This window comes from Chaetodon auriga, chromosome 18, assembly GCF_051107435.1.
Source record: "Chaetodon auriga isolate fChaAug3 chromosome 18, fChaAug3.hap1, whole genome shotgun sequence".
NCBI lineage: Eukaryota > Metazoa > Chordata > Actinopteri > Chaetodontiformes > Chaetodontidae > Chaetodon > Chaetodon auriga.
In genome coordinates this window covers 4,446,771-4,465,000 of record NC_135091.1, presented here as the reverse complement: position 1 = coordinate 4,465,000, position 18,230 = coordinate 4,446,771, and the positions used below count along the sequence as shown (strand labels likewise).

At 45.6% G+C, this 18,230-nt stretch overlaps 1 protein-coding gene across 5 annotated transcripts in view; it reads left to right on the top strand.

Annotated features, from left to right (window-relative positions):
- Positions 1-16,416, top strand: part of dtnba (dystrobrevin, beta a) — a 29,457-nt gene extending 13,041 nt beyond the window's left edge. For 2 of the 5 annotated variants that reach the window (XM_076756736.1, XM_076756735.1), the window contains 16 exons: positions 174-328; positions 597-696; positions 1,116-1,282; positions 2,617-2,741; positions 3,813-3,884; positions 4,787-4,864; positions 5,591-5,678; positions 5,875-5,954; positions 6,462-6,575; positions 9,517-9,613; positions 9,881-9,901; positions 10,196-10,349; positions 11,039-11,128; positions 11,374-11,421; positions 13,497-13,529; positions 14,489-16,416. In XM_076756736.1, the coding sequence (XP_076612851.1) occupies positions 174-328; positions 597-696; positions 1,116-1,282; positions 2,617-2,741; positions 3,813-3,884; positions 4,787-4,864; positions 5,591-5,678; positions 5,875-5,954; positions 6,462-6,575; positions 9,517-9,613; positions 9,881-9,901; positions 10,196-10,349; positions 11,039-11,128; positions 11,374-11,421; positions 13,497-13,504 (1,397 nt within the window). In that variant the 3' untranslated portion in view covers positions 13,505-13,529; positions 14,489-16,416. The remainder of the gene's footprint in view (positions 1-173; positions 329-596; positions 697-1,115; positions 1,283-2,616; positions 2,742-3,812; positions 3,885-4,786; positions 4,865-5,590; positions 5,679-5,874; positions 5,955-6,461; positions 6,576-9,516; positions 9,614-9,880; positions 9,902-10,195; positions 10,350-11,038; positions 11,129-11,373; positions 11,422-13,496; positions 13,530-14,488) is intronic. The other 3 variants (XM_076756737.1, XM_076756738.1, XM_076756739.1) reach the window with 3 other exon arrangements.
- The last annotated feature ends 1,814 nt before the right edge of the window (positions 16,417-18,230 follow it).

Sequence of the window (18,230 nt, the reverse complement as noted above, 5' to 3'; positions counted from 1 at the left end):
CTGCTGTGTGTTCATGTCCATGCATCTGCTGGTTTATTGATAATGTCACTGAATGTTCACAAAGCTGCATGGAGACTCACCTCCCATCTGCAGACAGAAGGTTGGTTTAGTTTAGTTTTTGGTTAAAGTCTGTGCGTGTGTGTGCGTGTGCGTGTGCGTGTGCGTGTGTGTAGATGTGTTTTCTCAGGTATCTGACTCCAACGGCGTGTTGGTGCAGTCCAAGTTTGATGGTTTTCTGAGGGAGGCTCTCAAGGTGCCTACTGTTATACATGAAGGACCGTCCTTTGGCTACACACACACCTTAGCACGCTCATGCTTCCCACAGCAGGTACTCACACACACACACACACACACACACACACACACACACACACACCTCGTCCATCTGTCCTTTATTGTACATATTGATTTCATAGTTAATAGTGAACCTGATCGTACTTTGTCTTCTCTGTAACTGCATCGTGGCGTCTCCAGTTCACCCAGTTTCTCCACATGGGATTATAAGAACTGGCTCTGATGGTTTATTTTTATTTTGGGGCTTTTATCTGGACTTCTTCTGTGTTCCTGAAGAGTTTTTCTTGTTTTCGTTGTTGTAGAAGAGGGTGATGCTCAACATGTTCCTGGACATTGTGGCTGACCCTCCTCAGTGTCTCGTCTGGCTGCCTCTCATGCACCGCCTGGCCAACGTGGAGCATGGTACACACACACACACACACACACACACACACACACACACACACACACACACACACACACACACCACAGACATACACACATAAGTATATAAGACTGAAATTTACCTGAAGTAAACTGCAGTAATATGTGTTTTTATGGGCTGTGGTTTTTCATCTGTTTGGGCTTCAGTTTCCAAATCGAAGTGAATTTTTAACCCACTTTCCAGCAAACTTTAATGTCCAACATGTAAATGATCTTTTATGCTGCTTCATAAGCTGCTTCACGTTTGTTTTCATCAAATTTAAGATAAAACAGTTCGAGACAAAGCCAAAAATAAGTATTAAGGTGTGATCCAAACAAATAAATGTAATGTAATGTGCTGTCAATCGCCCTGATCTCCATGTAACCATCGTTCTGTGTCTCCTCTTTGTCTCCGTCAGTCTATCATCCCGTCTCGTGCTCCTACTGCCGTGGCAACGGGATGACGGGCTTCCGCTATCGCTGCCTGCGTTGCCGCGGTTACCAGCTCTGCCAGAACTGCTTCTGGCGCGGCAACGCCAGCGGCTCTCATAGCAACCAGCATCAGATGAAGGAGCACTCGTCCTGGGTGAGTCACAGCGTGGTTACTCATTCAGCACACCAGGGGGCACTCCGCGTGTGTGTGTGTGTGTGTGTGTGTGTGTGTGTGTGTGTGTGTGTGTGTGTGTGTGTGTGTGTGTGCGCATACCCTTGGACCTCCATCACACAGTGGGGCACTTGCAGAAGCACATGATGTGACATTATGTCTTCAAAGTGCTGTTAGACGGTTAAGACTTGGTTTAGGGGTCAGTTCAGAATTTAACAGATTAAACTTGAGACACTCTGTGTTAAGACAGGTTTTACCATTAAAACCACTTTATAAACACACAGAAAACATATCCAAAAGGTGTAAATGTACTTGATAAATCTGGCCATGGAGGCAGGAGCCGCACACAGGTGTGTTTCTGTCTAAATATTAACTCTTTGCTTACTATCATGTATTGATTTCCAAGAATATGAATGGAAATGCTTCAGTCCTATAGAACGATAAGATACTCCAAAGACGCTGCACTGGCCTGAAGGGGAAAATGTTTTCAATGAAGAAATTATGTATTCATAGATGGAAACATAGTTGTTGAATTATTCATCACTCAGGCTTGGCATAATTTGTCTTATTAATGTTTCAGTTTCAGGGATAAATCTCTTCAGGAGTGCAGCTCCTGCCAGTCTGATAGAATCTTCTTATCACAGGAAACTCAGCCTAATAATCCTCGACAGACTTTACATATCATTTCCAACAGGACTCGGTTTAGGCTCCGTTTCATTCTGCATTATCTGCTCTGCACCCATTCTTACTGTCACACCATGAAAACAAGGAAGGACACTTCCACCTGTCTCTCCTGTCTGTTGGCGCGCTGCTTGCACCTGTGCTACAAAGTAAAATGAGAAACTGAAGCCAGGATGTGACGATAAATGTCAAATCTTTAATCTCTTGGCTTTAAATAGTTGATATAAGTGTCGCATTAGGAATGCATCCACAGAAAATACAACGTAGAACAGAGAATAAGGTGTAAGTTCGTAGGTTTGTATTTTCACAGCGATTTATGACCCACGTGTCCTCTGGGATTCAGATCAAACTCAGTCAGATCATTCAATTATCAGATATCAGGTGTCAGATATCAGATGTAGTGCTGTCGTAATGTGGAACATGACATAGAAGAGCATGTTGGCGCGACTCCACGAGCCTTTCAAGTCTCTCTGATCTTACCTGGATCACTCAGACCACCAAAAATCAGCCCCCATTCTTGAATTCAGTGAACGCTGCTGTAGAAAGTTACAAATGCCACACAGTGTCTGAATGTTGGCTATATATACGTGTGTGTGTGTGTGTGTGTGTGTGTGTGTGTGTGCGTGTGCGTGCAGAAGTCGCCGGCGACGAAGCTCGGCCGAGCCCTGAGCAGGACTCTGGGCTGCGTGTCCTCCAGAGAGCCCCCTCATCCAATTTACCCAGAGGAACCAGAGAGGACCATCAACCTCTCCAACATAGTGTAAGACGTCACAACACTGACACACACCTATGATTGACAGCCGAGTCGCGTAGCAACGGTGCGTCCATCGCTTCATCCAAACTCTAATGTCAGCTAATGTAAGACAGCGAGAGGCAGAGGGTCCTGTGATGGGACTGAGATTCACAGTCTTTATGCCGCATTTATGCTACTTCCTGCTTTCCTGAGTGCAGTTATCATGCCATTACCACTCCTGGCTGCAGTGGCCGCTGTTGAGCAGTCTTGCATATGAGTTTTAAATCATGTTTTTTAATTGCAATTTCCTTGAAATCATCACCATCAAGGTTTTCTAACAATTTGATCATATTGGTGCAGCACTGTTCCTCTGAAAGGCGCAGTGATACAGAGCGACTGCCCTTTATGGAAGCACATACAGCGTTAGTGCTGCATGAGACACGAGTTAATGTTCAGACAGGCGACAGCTGAACACCTGATGGGAATGAAACCACTTAACGCTAAAAAAAAGGCCAGTTTTCATTTACCACCGAGTAGCAGACTCTAAAACAACAGTTGGGTCCTTTATCACCTGTGCGCTCACATGTACACACAGAGTTCAGATAGCACCTCAGAGACCTCAAAAGCCCCACCTCTGCCGCCAAGCACTGTGGCAGCCCCGCCCCTGGTGGCGGATCCACACTGTTTGATTTTCCAAGTGCGGCAGACTGGGTCGTTACGGACCTCCGTGCACTGGGTACACACTGTGTTCAGGCCAGCACACGCAGACCGCACTTAGCGCCGATGTGAGTATGCTCGTCATGCTGCCGCGTCAGGTTGATTTCTCTCCCTGACTTTTCTGAATCTTCTTCTTGGTGCTGCGTTCGCTCTGGTTCGCTCCCTGCCTGTCTTCCCCTCTCTCTCTGTTGATCTTTGCCCTGTCTGTGTTTGCTCAGACTAGTACAATCCACTGTTGCATGATTGCACTCAGTGTTTTAGTACGCGAGTGAAAGAATGCGAGTTTTCTGAGGCGCGGCTTTGTCTTTCAATGTTTGAATGTACTAATTCTCACACTGTGTTTACACTGTTGATAATATGACTCTGTGTGTTTGCGTGCAGCCCTTCTCGGCCTATTAGGAACACCAGTGAGGCCATGTTGCTGTCCTCATCAGCTCCAGAGTCCTCCAAGAGGTAAAGACCGACGTAGAGAGTGGAAAAGTGTTTGTCGTCCTATCAGAAGTTTGCGTTTTTCTGGAGCTTTAAGCCGTGTTTTACTCTGGTAATGAATTGCTTGAGTCAGCGTAAATGGCTTTTTAATGGCTTCCTTGATTTCCTTGCGTCTGTTAATTACTACACAAACTTTTCACCGATTCGTTTCACTGATTAGATTTGATGAAAGTGAAAATTCCAGCTAGATTTGCCGAACACTCCTGAGTTTCAGGTTTTAGATTTGCAGCTTTTCTTCGATTTATATGATTGTAAACTGAATATTTTAGGATTTTGGGCTGTTGTTTGTCATTGAACACTGTGATGGTCATTTTTCTGAGCTGGCTCAGAGAGCACAGCATGCAAAGAAAACACAGCGTATGTCCGTTTCGCGTCTTGTCTTACGGTGCAGCGCCTGGAGCTCTCTCGTCTCTACTTTTCACTTTTTTCTGACATTTTGTGGAAGTAATGATTAACCGGAAAAGCTGTTGGAAAGGAAAAAGGGAAGTTAAATTCATCTTCAGCAGAAATGTGTCCATTAAAGATTTAAGTTATCTGGTTTTCTGGATGTCAGTGATACATTTACCTTTTTGTTCAATGGAAAACGGTCTTGACTGCCTGATGGAGTTTAAGTTAGTCCCTCTTCCATCTGATATCACGATAATAATGTTTTACAACTACACTGCATTATATTACTAAATAAAAAACCTGCAGAATGTGAAGTACAACACAAAACAATGTGCTGAGACATGACAGCATAATGAAAACATGTAAGAAATGTCATTTCATTGTTTGAAAATCAATGAAACGCTGTGATATACAGTTTATGAGAACATAGTTTAATCAGCAAAGATATTTTTGTGCCTGTCTGTCTTCCTCTTTTTCAGTTTGGCAACCGCTCAGCGAATGAATGAGGAGCACGCTCTGATCGCCGCATATGTGAATCGCCTCCAGAGCAGCCCATGGTGAGTTAGCGACACAGCGGGGGGGGGGGGGGGGGGGGGGGGGGGGGGTGTTACATAAGGGAATCAGGGAGGGCGGAAAGAGGAGCTGAAGGTGCAGCAGCACCGTTAGACCTTAACTCGGTCGGACTATGTCCAAATCTGATCTTGCAGTTGATCGTCATTATAGTGACGAGCAAAGAGCAGATCTGTGTGTAAGTCGTGTGTATTCAGGATAAACTGCTGTGCTGTGACTGTGTTTCCATCAGGACTAATCAATCAGCCCCCGAGGCAACACGTACACTCATCAGCCAATCATGTGCTACAGTTACAACACAGAAACTCCCCACTGCCATGTCAACACCGTCGATGTGTCCGCAGTCCTTTCAGCCTCGTTTAGTCACCGTTTGTCCACAGCAGAAAGCCTGAGCGTGAAGCTGACACCTCCAGGCTCAGGTGGAGTCATGATCAATGACTGACACCACAGTCTTACCTGATCAGTGCTGCAAAAGCATCTCACCAAACCAGCTCACCCCTCCATATGAATTTACCGTCATTCAGGAGGTAGTTACACTGGAAGAGCAGTGGTTTATAAGGGGCTGGCGTGTTCATGCTGACACATCCATACTGTCTGTGAATATCTGATAAATCACGTGAAGCCGGGACAGGTTTCGAAGGATAGAAGTTTTTGGCCATGGAAGTAATCGATAGTGTCGCTGTCAATAAGTTGCCGTGCTCTCTGTGTGTTAGCAGTGCAGCCAGTCCCAGCCGGCAGGATGAGGAGCACAAACTGATCGCCCGCTACACCTCCAAACTGGCTGAGACCGACGGCACAGCGGTAAGTCAGTAACACCTTGTTTCCTCGCACTCGCAGAAATATTCAATCAGGTGGACGGAGCTCTCTCTCTCTCTCTCTGATCTTAAAGCCACTGCTCGAAAGTCTTTTGTTTTTTCGGTTGTCAGATGATTATTGATCAACTCGCAGTCAGCGCAAATCCAGCGAGCTCGAGTAATTTTGTGTGATTGTCTCTCAGGTGATACCTAATCGGAGCATCAACTTTGACGTGAACAAACAGAAGAGGGAGCTCATCGCACAGCTGGAGTGCAAAAACAGGTACAAACATGTGACTGGTGCATTGATTAGTCATTCATTCCCTTCATCTGACTCCTGCTTGTGTTTGTGAATATAGATGTGCAGACTGAGGTGGCACTGCAGCAGGATTTCAGGTCCCTGCACAGGTTTAGCTCACATTCAGAGAGCAGTGCTCTTATTGTGAAAAAAAAGGAGGAAATATCCCAAAAAATTACGTTGTTTGACGCAGTAATCACAGTAATATACTGTATGTCCCTTCACAATAAAAGTGTCCTGTGTGTATATTTCTGTACTTAATCTGCTGTGTGTGCTTCGTGTCTGCAGCGTGTCCGTGTTTGACTTTCTTTCCCAAGCACAGCTGCTTGTCACATTTACAGTATTTTCCCCAAATCCAACATGTACTCATCTCCAAGAAATCAGCACAATCTTGCAGAAGCACGTGTGTGTTGTTGTCTGTTTGCAGTCTGTTCAGCCATGTAACGCCCCCGCCCCCGGCGTCAGCTGACAAGTGTGTTTTTCGTTTCTCAGAGAGATCTTGGCAGAGATCAAACGCCTGCGTGCGGAGCATGACGCGGCGTGCCAGGCCAGCCCGGAGAAGGGCAGCACCAACCCAACCCTGCTGGCCGAGCTTCGTCTGCTCAGGTAAACAAAGACCTCACCGAGGACCCGGGCGACCTGGTCTCCTGCTGCACACACACATGCGATAGCGATTGTTTGTTTGGTGTTTTAACTGCCACCTCGTGAGTCGTACCTACCGTATTTATGCCCAAAAACAGAGCTGGTCAGCCCCCTACCCTGCGTTTCCTGCATTGTGTGCCACAGTGTCAGATTTGGCGGGAAGTCTGCCGCGTTGCTTTGCAGCACAGAGGGAGAGTGCTTTATGGCAGATGGTGCTGACAGATGGTGGATTCAGTGAAAAGCCAATATCAAAATCACTTTCAACATGTTTATGCTTTTTTCGGTAAAAACAAAAACCCCAAGGAAGGGGAGGGAAGCGTGATCTAAATATTCTACCAGAGAGAGAATTATAGGAACGCTGATGTGAGACGCAGAGCAGCTTTAAATCCACTTTGTGTTCATTTTTATGTGATTACAGCATCTTTAAACTTAACCGTATCATCCACCGTCTTTTTGGACCGGGCCACTCGGGGGTGCCACGTTCAGAAGTTTTCTAAACATGGAGGCTCATGTGACCACAATAGGTATTGACTGGAATATTCAGAACAAGCTGTGCTGAATAAAGCATTTCTGTGAAAGCTCTCGGATTATCTGACTTGGGGCTAAATTATTTAAGTGCACACTTATTCTCATCCTGAAATGACCAGCTCTCCCCTGCACAGACCAGCAGACACTGTCCCTATTCAGCCGTGTAAATTACAGTCATTACCTGTAATTTTTGCTATCTGCAGTGGTCCGCTGGTGAAACCTGTTGCAGCTCGCAGTCGTTCCCATCGCTTCGCTTCACACCACGTGACGTGAATCTGAATTTTCCAGCCTCTACAGTGTGTGTCTGTGCAGCGCCTCAGTCAATCATCTTTAAGGGGTTTTTGTCCGCACAGGTTCAGGACCAGACGTCATGATTGAAGAAATAACAAATACATTAAACAATACAGATAAAAGGGTTATTTGGAGCTTTCTGTCACTTCCACTGTTGAAACTTTACTTTGGGATCATAATGGCTCAAATCTGGACTTGCTGTATGACTCAGACGCTCGTTTCACTTGTTTATTCACTGGTTTATCCTACCGTGTGAAGGGGAGCCAAGCAGCAAGGAGGACTGCTTTAATGTCCCATCCAGACCACACACTGTTTGGGAGAGAGTAAACATACTGTAAACACCTCTATATGTTTGTTACTGTGATGATGCGAGTTACATATGCTGCCGCTCAAATCTTGGCCTCTCCCGCTGCCGGCTCACTGTAAATAGTAAGAATTTATCATTCGAATTTGTTCTTCTCAAAGACTTTGAAATCCTTGGTGGTCTACGTGATCAACATCCCTGCTGCTTCTGCCAGTCTCGATTGTGTTTTCAGGGTTTGAAAGTTTGGTTTAAAGGATTTGCGGTCTGCCTCAGATGCTCACGGCGCTCTCACGTTCCCGTCAGCGAGCCCTTTCACGTCTCATCTGCACTCGGTCTCCTCGTGCAGCCCTGAGACAAAAGAGTCACCCAGGAAAATGTCAGTCACTTCTGACCTTGTTTTCCTTCGCCTTTGATCTCCAACCGTCCGTGTTTCTGTCTGATTGCTCGATGATTCGCGTTTTCTCTGGCAGTGCTCTCACCCGGCTTCTGCCGTGTGGGAGCAGGAATCTCCTGGGACTCGTTCAAAGATGATCTTATGCTCAAAAGGCCACTCGAGCGCCATCAGTGTCTTATTCCACTAACCAGGGAACGTGATAACTGTCTCCATGAGTGTAAGAGAGAGAGAGCTAATTCATGCTTATCGTAAGTAAAACAGGAGCAATAATTCAGTTAATCCTGACATTTTAATTAAAGGTGAAGTCAGCACATCTGTGACACATGTTGAATACCTCGACACGGACCTCTCTTTCAGAAACAAGTTAGCAGGGTCATCAGCAGTGTTGAGTTCAATCTGAGTCATTTTAAGAGCATCAGGCTTGAGCTGTCTCCATCTGCTGCAAAGCCTTTTGTGCGCGCCACGATTTGTCTCCATCTGTCTCACTGCATAACAACCTGGTCACAGGCAAGTGTGACTACACTGAAGCCCGTGTTCTCGCTCGGTAAACAGATCCTAGAAATGCTCGATAAAAAGCCGAGGGATCATCATCACTGTAAGGATAGAATTTCTTATTTCACTCTGAAACTCGCCTCAAGTTTAAAATGAGTCAGAATCCTGCACCCCCTCCTCGTGGAGGATGCCTGGCCTGCCCAGCAGTGGCGGTGCTGAAGGACTGGAGCATCTATGGTTCAGAAAGACGGACTCTGGTCAGTCTGCTGTCTCAGTTAAAGCAGCGAGGAAGTGGAACTGAAGTCTGTGCTAAACTGTCAGCACCAGTGATTTTACTTGTATTTATTGTATCATCGTGTTTTTGTCGTGTACCTGCTGTTTTGTGATGTTTTTTTTTCCGTCTACCTGCCCAGGGACGACAGGTACAAACAGCCCGCTGGCTCACTCTGGTGCTTTTAATGGCACTTTTAGCCGCTCCTGCAAAAATTAGCAATAAATTAAAATAAATAAATAGAGAGGAGTTTTAGCACGTTCCCAGCTGTGCTTCTTCCACTCATAAACCCCATCACGCAGACTGTGTGTGTGTTAGCATCCACCTGAGGTAACTTTACATTTATGCCCTGCACAGGAAAACCGATTTCCAGATTATTGATCTGGCTAATGGAGATCGATGCTGTTGATGTGCAAACGAGTGCACGCTGAATCAAATGTGGAGATGCATGGCACGAGAAGTGTGAACCATCTCAGAGTTTTCAGCTTCCTGTGCTGCTGCTCACCTTTGTGACCTCAGATTCGTTCAGTCTAGCTGCGTGTCTCGTCGAGTCCTCGGCCTCTTTCCTGGCTGCCTCCTGACGCTCTGTGGTGTGACAGTAATGGAGGGTTGGTGTGTGTTGCAGACAAAGGAAAGATGAGCTGGAGCAGAGGATGTCGTCTCTGCAGGAGAGCAGGAGGGAGCTGATGGTGCAGCTGGAGGGACTGATGAAGCTGCTCAAGGTTACAGCGCACACACACACGCACACACACACACAGACTGCCTATTGTTTTTCAGCATGGTGTTTTGTCACACACTAGAGGGCAAAGTTTCCCTTTTGTCTTCACGCCTCCCTGTGTCTGTCCTTGCCGTAACAAGCCTCCCTTTCCTCTCCACTGTCTCCTCCTCAATAATTCCACTGTTCCTAGTTCGCAGTCTGAATCTGACCTCTTCTTTTCTGACCTTTTCCTCTCCGTTTCTTTCCGACTGCCCGTGTTGTGGCCCTGTAGGATGAGGAACAGCGACAGGCAGTAAGTTTACCCCCCTTGTGTTGGACTCGCGGTGGTGTGAATGTGAGATTCAGCCTTAATGCCGTGCTGAATAAATGTCGAAATCGGTCAGCTTCACATGCAATGAGGAAGCTGCTTCATTTTCCATCTGGGACCTAAATAATGCCTTGACTTTTTCCAGTAAGCAGAACTTTTACTGCTACCTTTTACTACGCGGAGATGATGTCAGCTGCAGCAAAAATGACAAGTTATTTCTTTTCTGAGTGTCTTAAAGGAAGACAGCGATGTGTAATAACCCTTATAAATCCCTCTCAGGCGCAGGCGGCTGGCTCTTCTCACGCCTCTCCGTCTCGACCCAGCCCGTCGACCGTCCGCTCTGCAGGTGCTGTGTCTCCCCACGCCCACATGTACCCTCCTCAGGACTCGCTCGCTGGCGTGGGTGGTGACGTACAAGAAGCATTCACCCAAGGTAAGTCTGGAAAAGCATCCACAAACTGGTTTTGTCTTGGTCTTGCACACAACATACAGCTCTGATGGATTTGGTTTAGCTTTCGCTCTGAGAGTGTGAGTGCTGAGTTTGCAGGGATTGTCCCATCATTTGTCCTTTTTTCACCTCTTTGAGACACCAGAGAGATGTTTATGGTAGGATTTAGTCCAGACCCAACAAGGTTTACATGTTTCTCAGTTTCCCTGTAAAGTATGAGACATCACATGAGTTCAGAGTTCTCATTAAAGTGTCACCTGAAAGTAATCAAGCTATACACCTTCAGGTTTGCAGGTAGAACGTCCAACTCTAACCCTTAAACAAATATTGGTGTTTTAATGCTCATCTGTCTTGTTGTGTCTTAACTCCAGCTGTGTGCCACATGTATTTATTGAATCTGTGGCAGCTACAACCACAATTGCACAGTAGCTTCCAGTGAGTGTTTCAGATTAGTCTCACCCGATTAGCAGTTCATGGTGCACTGTCAAACCTTCAGCCCGCAAGAAGTAGCCTGTTTGTCAAGCAATTGCTGCGTCGCAGTAAAATACTCTGTATAACTTGAACACACTCTCCACATTATCGGACATTTGGTGTCAAGTCAAATGTTATTCATACAGCCCAAAATCACATATCACATGGATGATCTTTGTTTTTGTCACATCTGTCCATCTCAGGCCCGAGAAGGAACCTGAGGAATGACCTTCTGGTAGCAGCCGACTCCATCACCAACACTGTGTCCTCACTGGTCAAAGAGCTCCACTCTGGTGAACACACACACACACACACACACACACACACACACACACACACACACACACACATTGTTGCCGCTGCAGATTTGACATCTTTGTCGCTTCCAAATGATCCACTTTTCACAAATTGAGACAAATTTTATGTTTGCTTTTCTGTCGGTTTTGGGTGTAAAATTGGTCACTAAATACACAAAGGTTCATTTTTTGAACCTTTATGAAATTCAATACTAAATCTTTTTACCCTCTTTTCTGACCAGATGATGTTCGGGAGGAAGAGGAGAGATTGCTGAACGGAAAGGACAGAGGTAAGTTCATCCTCTCTTCACTCCCTCCACTCGCTTCCGAAGCTTCACACCAGCACCGTCGTTAACATGCTTAGCATTTCCACTGAGACTGACAGGAGACAGACAGGAGACTGACATGAGACTGACCTGAGACAGACCTGAGACTGACCTGAGACAGACCTGAGACAGACCTGAGACTGACCTGAGAGAGACATGAGACAGACATGAGACAGACATGAGACTGACATGAGACGGACATGAGACGGACATGAGACGGACATGAGACAGACATGAGACTGACATGAGACAGACATGAGACAGACATGAGACTGACAGGAGACAGACATGAGACAGACATGAGACTGACCTGAGACAGACATGAGACTGACCTGAGACAGACATGAGACTGACCTGAGACAGACATGGTGGCTTCAGATTGATGTCAGTGTGTCTGATCTCACACACTGTAGAGCCCGCAGAGCCAGATGCTCGTAGTCGGTCTTAAATCGTGTAAATCAACTGAGCAAAGTAAAACACGCAGTCTGACGCTTACCTCATTTTTATCCTGAGGCAAATTAAGATGTTTAATCTCAGCTGCTCTTACTTTAATTAATCTGCTTTAATTTGTAAGTTTTTCTGAAGGTTTTCACATAAAAGGCGGTGGGAACTGGTGACCTTCTCCTAACTGAAGTCATCTAAAACTCTCTTTTTCACGGCCATGTGCAGCTGTTCTTCATGGATAATGAAAGCACTGAGATTTGATCTCATGAGAGAATCTTTTCAGTCAATAAGTCCGTCCACACGTCAGCTGAGTCGATCGCGTTGCTCGGCTCTTTAGGACATGAACAAACGCCTTATTTGAATCATAAAACCGGCATTGTTAACGGACGGTGGTAAAACTATTAAGAGGAAGTGATGGGAGACGTTTTTAGATCCTTTACTTCACCACAAGTAATAAGCCCAAATAATCGTGTTTGATGGAACAGCAGACACTCTCCACTCAAATACAAGCAAACAAACACACAGTGTAACAAACGCCATGCTGCCATCTCTGTAAACAGTGCTGCAAATAAAAGCCCTGCATTCAAAATTCTACTTGAGCAAAAGTATTACCATCAAAATGTCCTCCAATTATCCACAATTACCCCCCCAACCCCCAAGATTCTGAAAGACAGTATTCTGTGTGCACACGGTATTACCTTATAAAACAAGTTCAAAAGGGAGCTCTCCGGTTGGTTTTACTGCAGGACAAGTTACAGCTTCATCATTTTTGCTGGTGACCTCATGTGAACTCCAGCCTGGGCAGGTTTGATCAGCCTCAAGACACACGTGTGGGTGTGCGTCCATCAGAGCGCCTCACACTTTATCACATGGTTTGTTTTCTGTGTTAAATCAAAGGAACAAAGTAAACAGTAACAGAGTGCAGATTTTACACACATCCGACAGAAAATATTAAAAGTAGTAAAATGCAGTAAACACTAGCGATACAGCACCGGCTGCAGAGAACTGCTCTGGATAACATGATGAGCTGCTTGCTAAGACTTTAATGCACGAGTCCGTGTGTGTGTGTGCGTGTGTGTGCGTGTGTGTGTGCGTGCGCGTGCCACCACGTGCACGGCCCCTATACGACTCCACTTGTTCCCCAGGTGCTCTCGTCCGAGCTGCAGCGAGCTTCGTTAACTCGCGTCTCATTAGCCGCGCTTTATGGAGCCCCTCCTCTTTACAAGAGGACCGCCTGCAGAGACCAAGTGGTGAAACTACTTCCTGGTCTGCTCGCCGGGCTCAGACTAAACCCTTATTAGAATACTAACCCGCAGCACTAACCCAGCGACCCCCGAGCAGCCAGCCAGACAGGAGGCCAGGGTTCAGCCCCCACGCTCAGCAGTTAAGTCTTAAAGTTTGAAGATAAAATACAGCCTACTGTCCACAATAGAGTTTTTTTCTCTGGAGTTGGTTAATTTGTGCACCACCTGCCAAGAACAGTCATGTTTTATGTCTCTATGCTAAGAACTGGTCTGGTTCTTGTTACAGTGTGTTTTAGCTTCAGACTGCTCTGTCCTCTGCTAACTGCTAACGCACGTCGTTTCTCTCTTCAGCAGGTTAAGATGATCGCAGGACAAACAGAAACAGTAAGTGATCCAATGTTATCGTCCTTTTTTCATTCCACGATAAAAACGCTCAGTCTGCTCAACAAAAAACAACTTTATTTAATTAGTTTCAGTTCGTTATGACACATTTTTAGCACCCTGTACAACGGTGGAACTGCTGATCGTCATTATTTGATCATAAATCCGTCCGCAGATGTGTTTGTGAGAAAGAAAAAAAATGCTGCGTTCATGTTTTACGAGACAAACCGTGTGAATGATTTGATGACTCAAAGCAACAACTTGTTTATGCGTTTGAACTCGTTTGCACAGGCCTCCAACCGGCCTGGTTTTTGGTTCCTCCTGATCAGCTTTGTGATGTTTCATTTCACCTCATGTACAAACTAAGTGCTGTCGCTTCAACCAGGGACAGAAAAATCCAAGAAGTCATTTCTTGAAATGAGAAATTATTAAATTGTTAGAAGACAAACATGTTTGTGTCATAATGGTCAAAAAACTTCACAAGAGACTTGATTTCAAAGTAGTATTTCTCGTCTTATCTCACCATAAAGACTGGAAACGAGGAAACAGGGAGTCTGGCTCTTCATAAATATGCCTACCAGCACCTCTGGAGCCCACTAATTAATAACTTATTATATCTCATCAGTGCAATTTGTACAAAAACCAAATCCTAAACAGGCCATGTTGTGGTTTTCCAGGAGGCTACGTGCCAGACTGCCTCTTTGCTGGAGGCAGTAACTTCATTTAGCCTAGTTGTCATCATGATTGGGATTAAACAAACAAGATGCACAGTGTTAGTGAATGAGGTTTGGAGGTGCTGGGAGGCAGATTTTTAACCTCCGGGCAGAGCCAGGCTAGCACTTTCCCTCTGTTTCCAGTCTTTATGCTAAGCTAAGCTAGTTTCATATTCGTCTTAACGAACGCTTGAAAATTTTTTTAAAGTTTTAATCAGCTGTCTGACGGCTCTGTCGCTCTCTCCTCAGGCAGAATGATGCTTCGTCACGGCCAAAGAAGACTGACCCTGCTGGGATTGAAACGTTTCTTCTTCTATCCATCGTTAGCCAGTGGGGAATAGAGCTCCACTGCCAATCAACCAATCACGATGCTGGACACCAAATGACCGCTGGGTCCCTACTGATGTATAGCTGTGATTCTGTGTGCGTCTTGTCACTGTGGTTTTACTTTTGGTTTGATCGTGCGTAGCTAAATGAGCAATCTGAAACCTACTGATTTGTACTGTAGCGTGCGTGTACGCGTGTGTGTGCGCTCTGCTTTGTCGAGAGGGTCGAGTAAGTGCGAGGGACGCCGTGAAGAGACAGAAAGGTGCCGGCGGTAAATCCGCAAAGGGTGGAAGTGCAGGATGGAGACACAGGATGTAACCACATCAGAGAGAGGAAGCGGAGGAGAAACAAGAGAGGGTTAAAGAGACGAGAAGAGAGTTGTGACGCTCTAAGTTTCGGCACTGTGTGCTTAGTATTTATTGCTTTGATTTGATTTCTGCCATTTATTCATTCAGCTCGAGTGTTCTTGTGTACGTGAGTGTGGTCAGACCCTGCTGAGACGATAAGCTTTAATGGGACGTTTCCTGCTGCTTCAAGCCCAGCCCGGACCCCCAGTCCCCCCCCCCCCCTTCTGGCTGTGGTGATGCAGTCTGGAGAATTGAAGTCCCGGTCCTGATCCAGGTGTCTGAAACCTGGAGGAGATTAGTGCCGTCGGTGCTGGTATGACAGCAGCTCAGGCTGTCCGGCCTCTCTGTGTATCACGGTACTGCAGTGGGACTCCAGTCAAAGAGGAGATATCTGATTACTGTGTGTGTGTGTGTGTGTGTGTGTGTGTGAGAGAGAGAGAGAGAGAGAGAGGGAGAATGTAAGACCGTTTGCTTCAACAAGGTCAGTGTAGCAGCAGAGAAGCGAAGTGGGTGGAGAACAAATATGAGGAGTCACAACATGATTGAAGAAGTAAGGAAGCAAAATTATGTTCCACAAAATTGATTATTTTCTCTTAATTCTGTTTTCTTGCAAATGTTTTGATAGTTTTATCTGTTCAGGCCTTAAAAAAAAAATCAGCTTTTAGTGTGATCTGCTGGCGCTTTTATCCAAAACGACTCGGAATAAGTGCATTCAACCATGACGATATGACACAAAAACTGCTCCTAGATACTACAATACCCATGATCCTCTGTGGCTGTTGCTTTGGAGAAAAAGGCAGCCAGAGGCTCTTTACAGTCAGCAACGAAACACAGAACCGCTGCTGCTGAAATAATCCAAAACTGACTTTTTAAAACAGATTCTTAACGCTCAGTGTTCGGAGGGCTCCTCCTGCAGTGCTCCATGGGAGTTGTAGTCGACTTTAAGTTTTTACAAACACAGTCTTGTACCTGTTGAGCTTCCTGTTCAGTGCAAGGGATTGTGGGAGTTGAAGTTAAAAACACCTTCAGCCTGATATCTGGATGCAAATCAAACGTGACCCAGAGTGAGTGTGTGTCAGCTCACGTCGCTTTATTTATTTCGTGGAACAGATTTGAGGTCACTTCGAGGCTTTTTTTAGCTTTTCAGGGCACTCGCTCGTGCCCGCAGGAAGCTGCCCCGAACTGCTTTGTTCATTTTTGGATCAGTTTGCTTCGTCGTTCAGACTCCACCAGCCCTCCACGTTGTCTGAGCGACCGCCAGCGACCGAGATGGTCACGTCTTCAGTGCGCTGAATGATCGGCTGCCTGTATGAGTGATTTAAGGGATGAATGAGCTCATGTTCGAGTGCGCGTGTGTGAAAGAGAGAGTCAGAGAAGCAAAGACTGACAGGACAGACCTGTCCTGACACGAAACTGTAAACACCGTCAGCTCTGAGCCCGCTGGAGCCCACGGTGAAAAGTGTTGATCTGTGTTTCACCTGCAATAAATAATATTTAACGTCAGACTCTGTGAGTGTCGTCTCTCTGTGGCTCTCAGGTGATCCTCAGGAAAGGTGCACTTCAAAGCTTTTCAGGACTTTCCACTGCTGTGCCGCAGCTCTCCACGACATCAACGTGTTACTCTGTGCTGGTTTGTCCATGTTCATGGTCTGCTTTGCAAAGCAACATGTATGATAATAAATCACTGCTGTACTCCTGCACAGGACCCTTTGGTTAAACCCTGGAGTCCTCTCATCTGGAATACAGCTTTTCCAAATCCCATGATATCGCGTCGGCTCCAAAACTCTGCAGAGAAATAAATCAGACGCAAAAGAAATTTAAAAAATAAAAGCACGACTGACTGTTGACGACTGTTTGAGTTCAGTGATCTACATGATGAAGTTCAGGGTTCACAGTGAATCGGCTTCACGAAACGTCATTTTCTGTAGGTCACGTGATCAACCAGCCTTCAAAATACAACCGTTTAAGGAGCGTTGGCACAGAAAATCCAGTTAAATAGAAGCAACAACACTACAGTGTAAAAATACTCCAAAAAGTATTTAAGTGTTAAATATATCAGAGTATCAGTCCAGAGTAATGGGCCTGTTGTCTGACACTGATACATTATTAGATCATTAATGCTAAAGGTTTGTTTGAATAACATTTTGGAGCTGAGTGAAAAGTTGTTTACAATGTTTATCTCTGAAATGTTGCAGATTAAAAGTGTAAAGTTGCATCAAACGAACCTCATTTACCTCAATTAGCTCTTAAGAAATAAGAGCTGTTGCTCAATTCAGTACAGTTAGTGGTTTTGCTGCTACAGTCACAGTATAATCACTGTGAAGGAAGTACTGCATTCAAAATCTTAAAGTAGATGAGTACTTGCAAAGTGTACTACGCAGATAGTACTGGAATGTCGCTGATGCATTCATGTGTAAAGTGGTTTATTGTCAGGTTGGAGCTAATTTTAACAAGTTCATAACCTGTTTTTAATCTTTAATGCATCACATTTTAATACTGAAGTCTTGGTCTGAAATATATGAAGTAAACTTAGCTGTGAAATACATACAGTGGTGTAAATAATACTTCGTTTCCCCCTGAAATGTGGTAGAAACACTTCAGTAAAGAGCCTCAGAGGTGGCTCTGAGTACACAGCCTGAGTAAATGTACTTGAAGGTGGTACAGGCTGGAGCCTGACACACAAATCTCAGATTTCCATCCGAGCTGATCGCAGTAATCTGCGGACGGGACACCTACTATTTTTTACACCTTCCTGTGAGCGAGTGTTTTTGGTCGTAACCCAGTTTCTATAAATAAACCCCCCCAGCATGGACTCCAAAAATACACCCGATTTCTCTCCTGCCTGTTTTTAACATTTCTCCCTGATTTAGTGTCCTCATTAGTATGGATGACCAGTTCTCACTTTTCCCATGAGCTTCCCTCAGAGGTCACCACTCTGTGTGTGTGTGTGTGTGTGTGTGTGTGTGTGTGTGTGTGTGTGTGTGTGTGTGTGTGTGTGTGTGTGTGTGTGTGTCGTATATGTGCGTTTGTGAGTGTGTGTGCGAGGCCGGGGTGTAAATTATACACTGAATAAAGCTCATTGAGGTTGTCTGTTGTGGGTGACCTCACCGCCTGCTATAAATAACCCCCCCCCCCGCCCACCCAGCACCCCCTCTGCTCCCTCACACCGGCGCAGTTATGACCCTGTTTAGTGGATCTGAGCGCTTTCGTCCCCTCGGAGGTCAAACTGAGTTTAACCTCCTCTTCTGGAGCAACAGCTGGCAGAAGTCAGCCGCTCATCGCGCGATAAAGGTCAATTTCATCTGCGGTTAACTCTG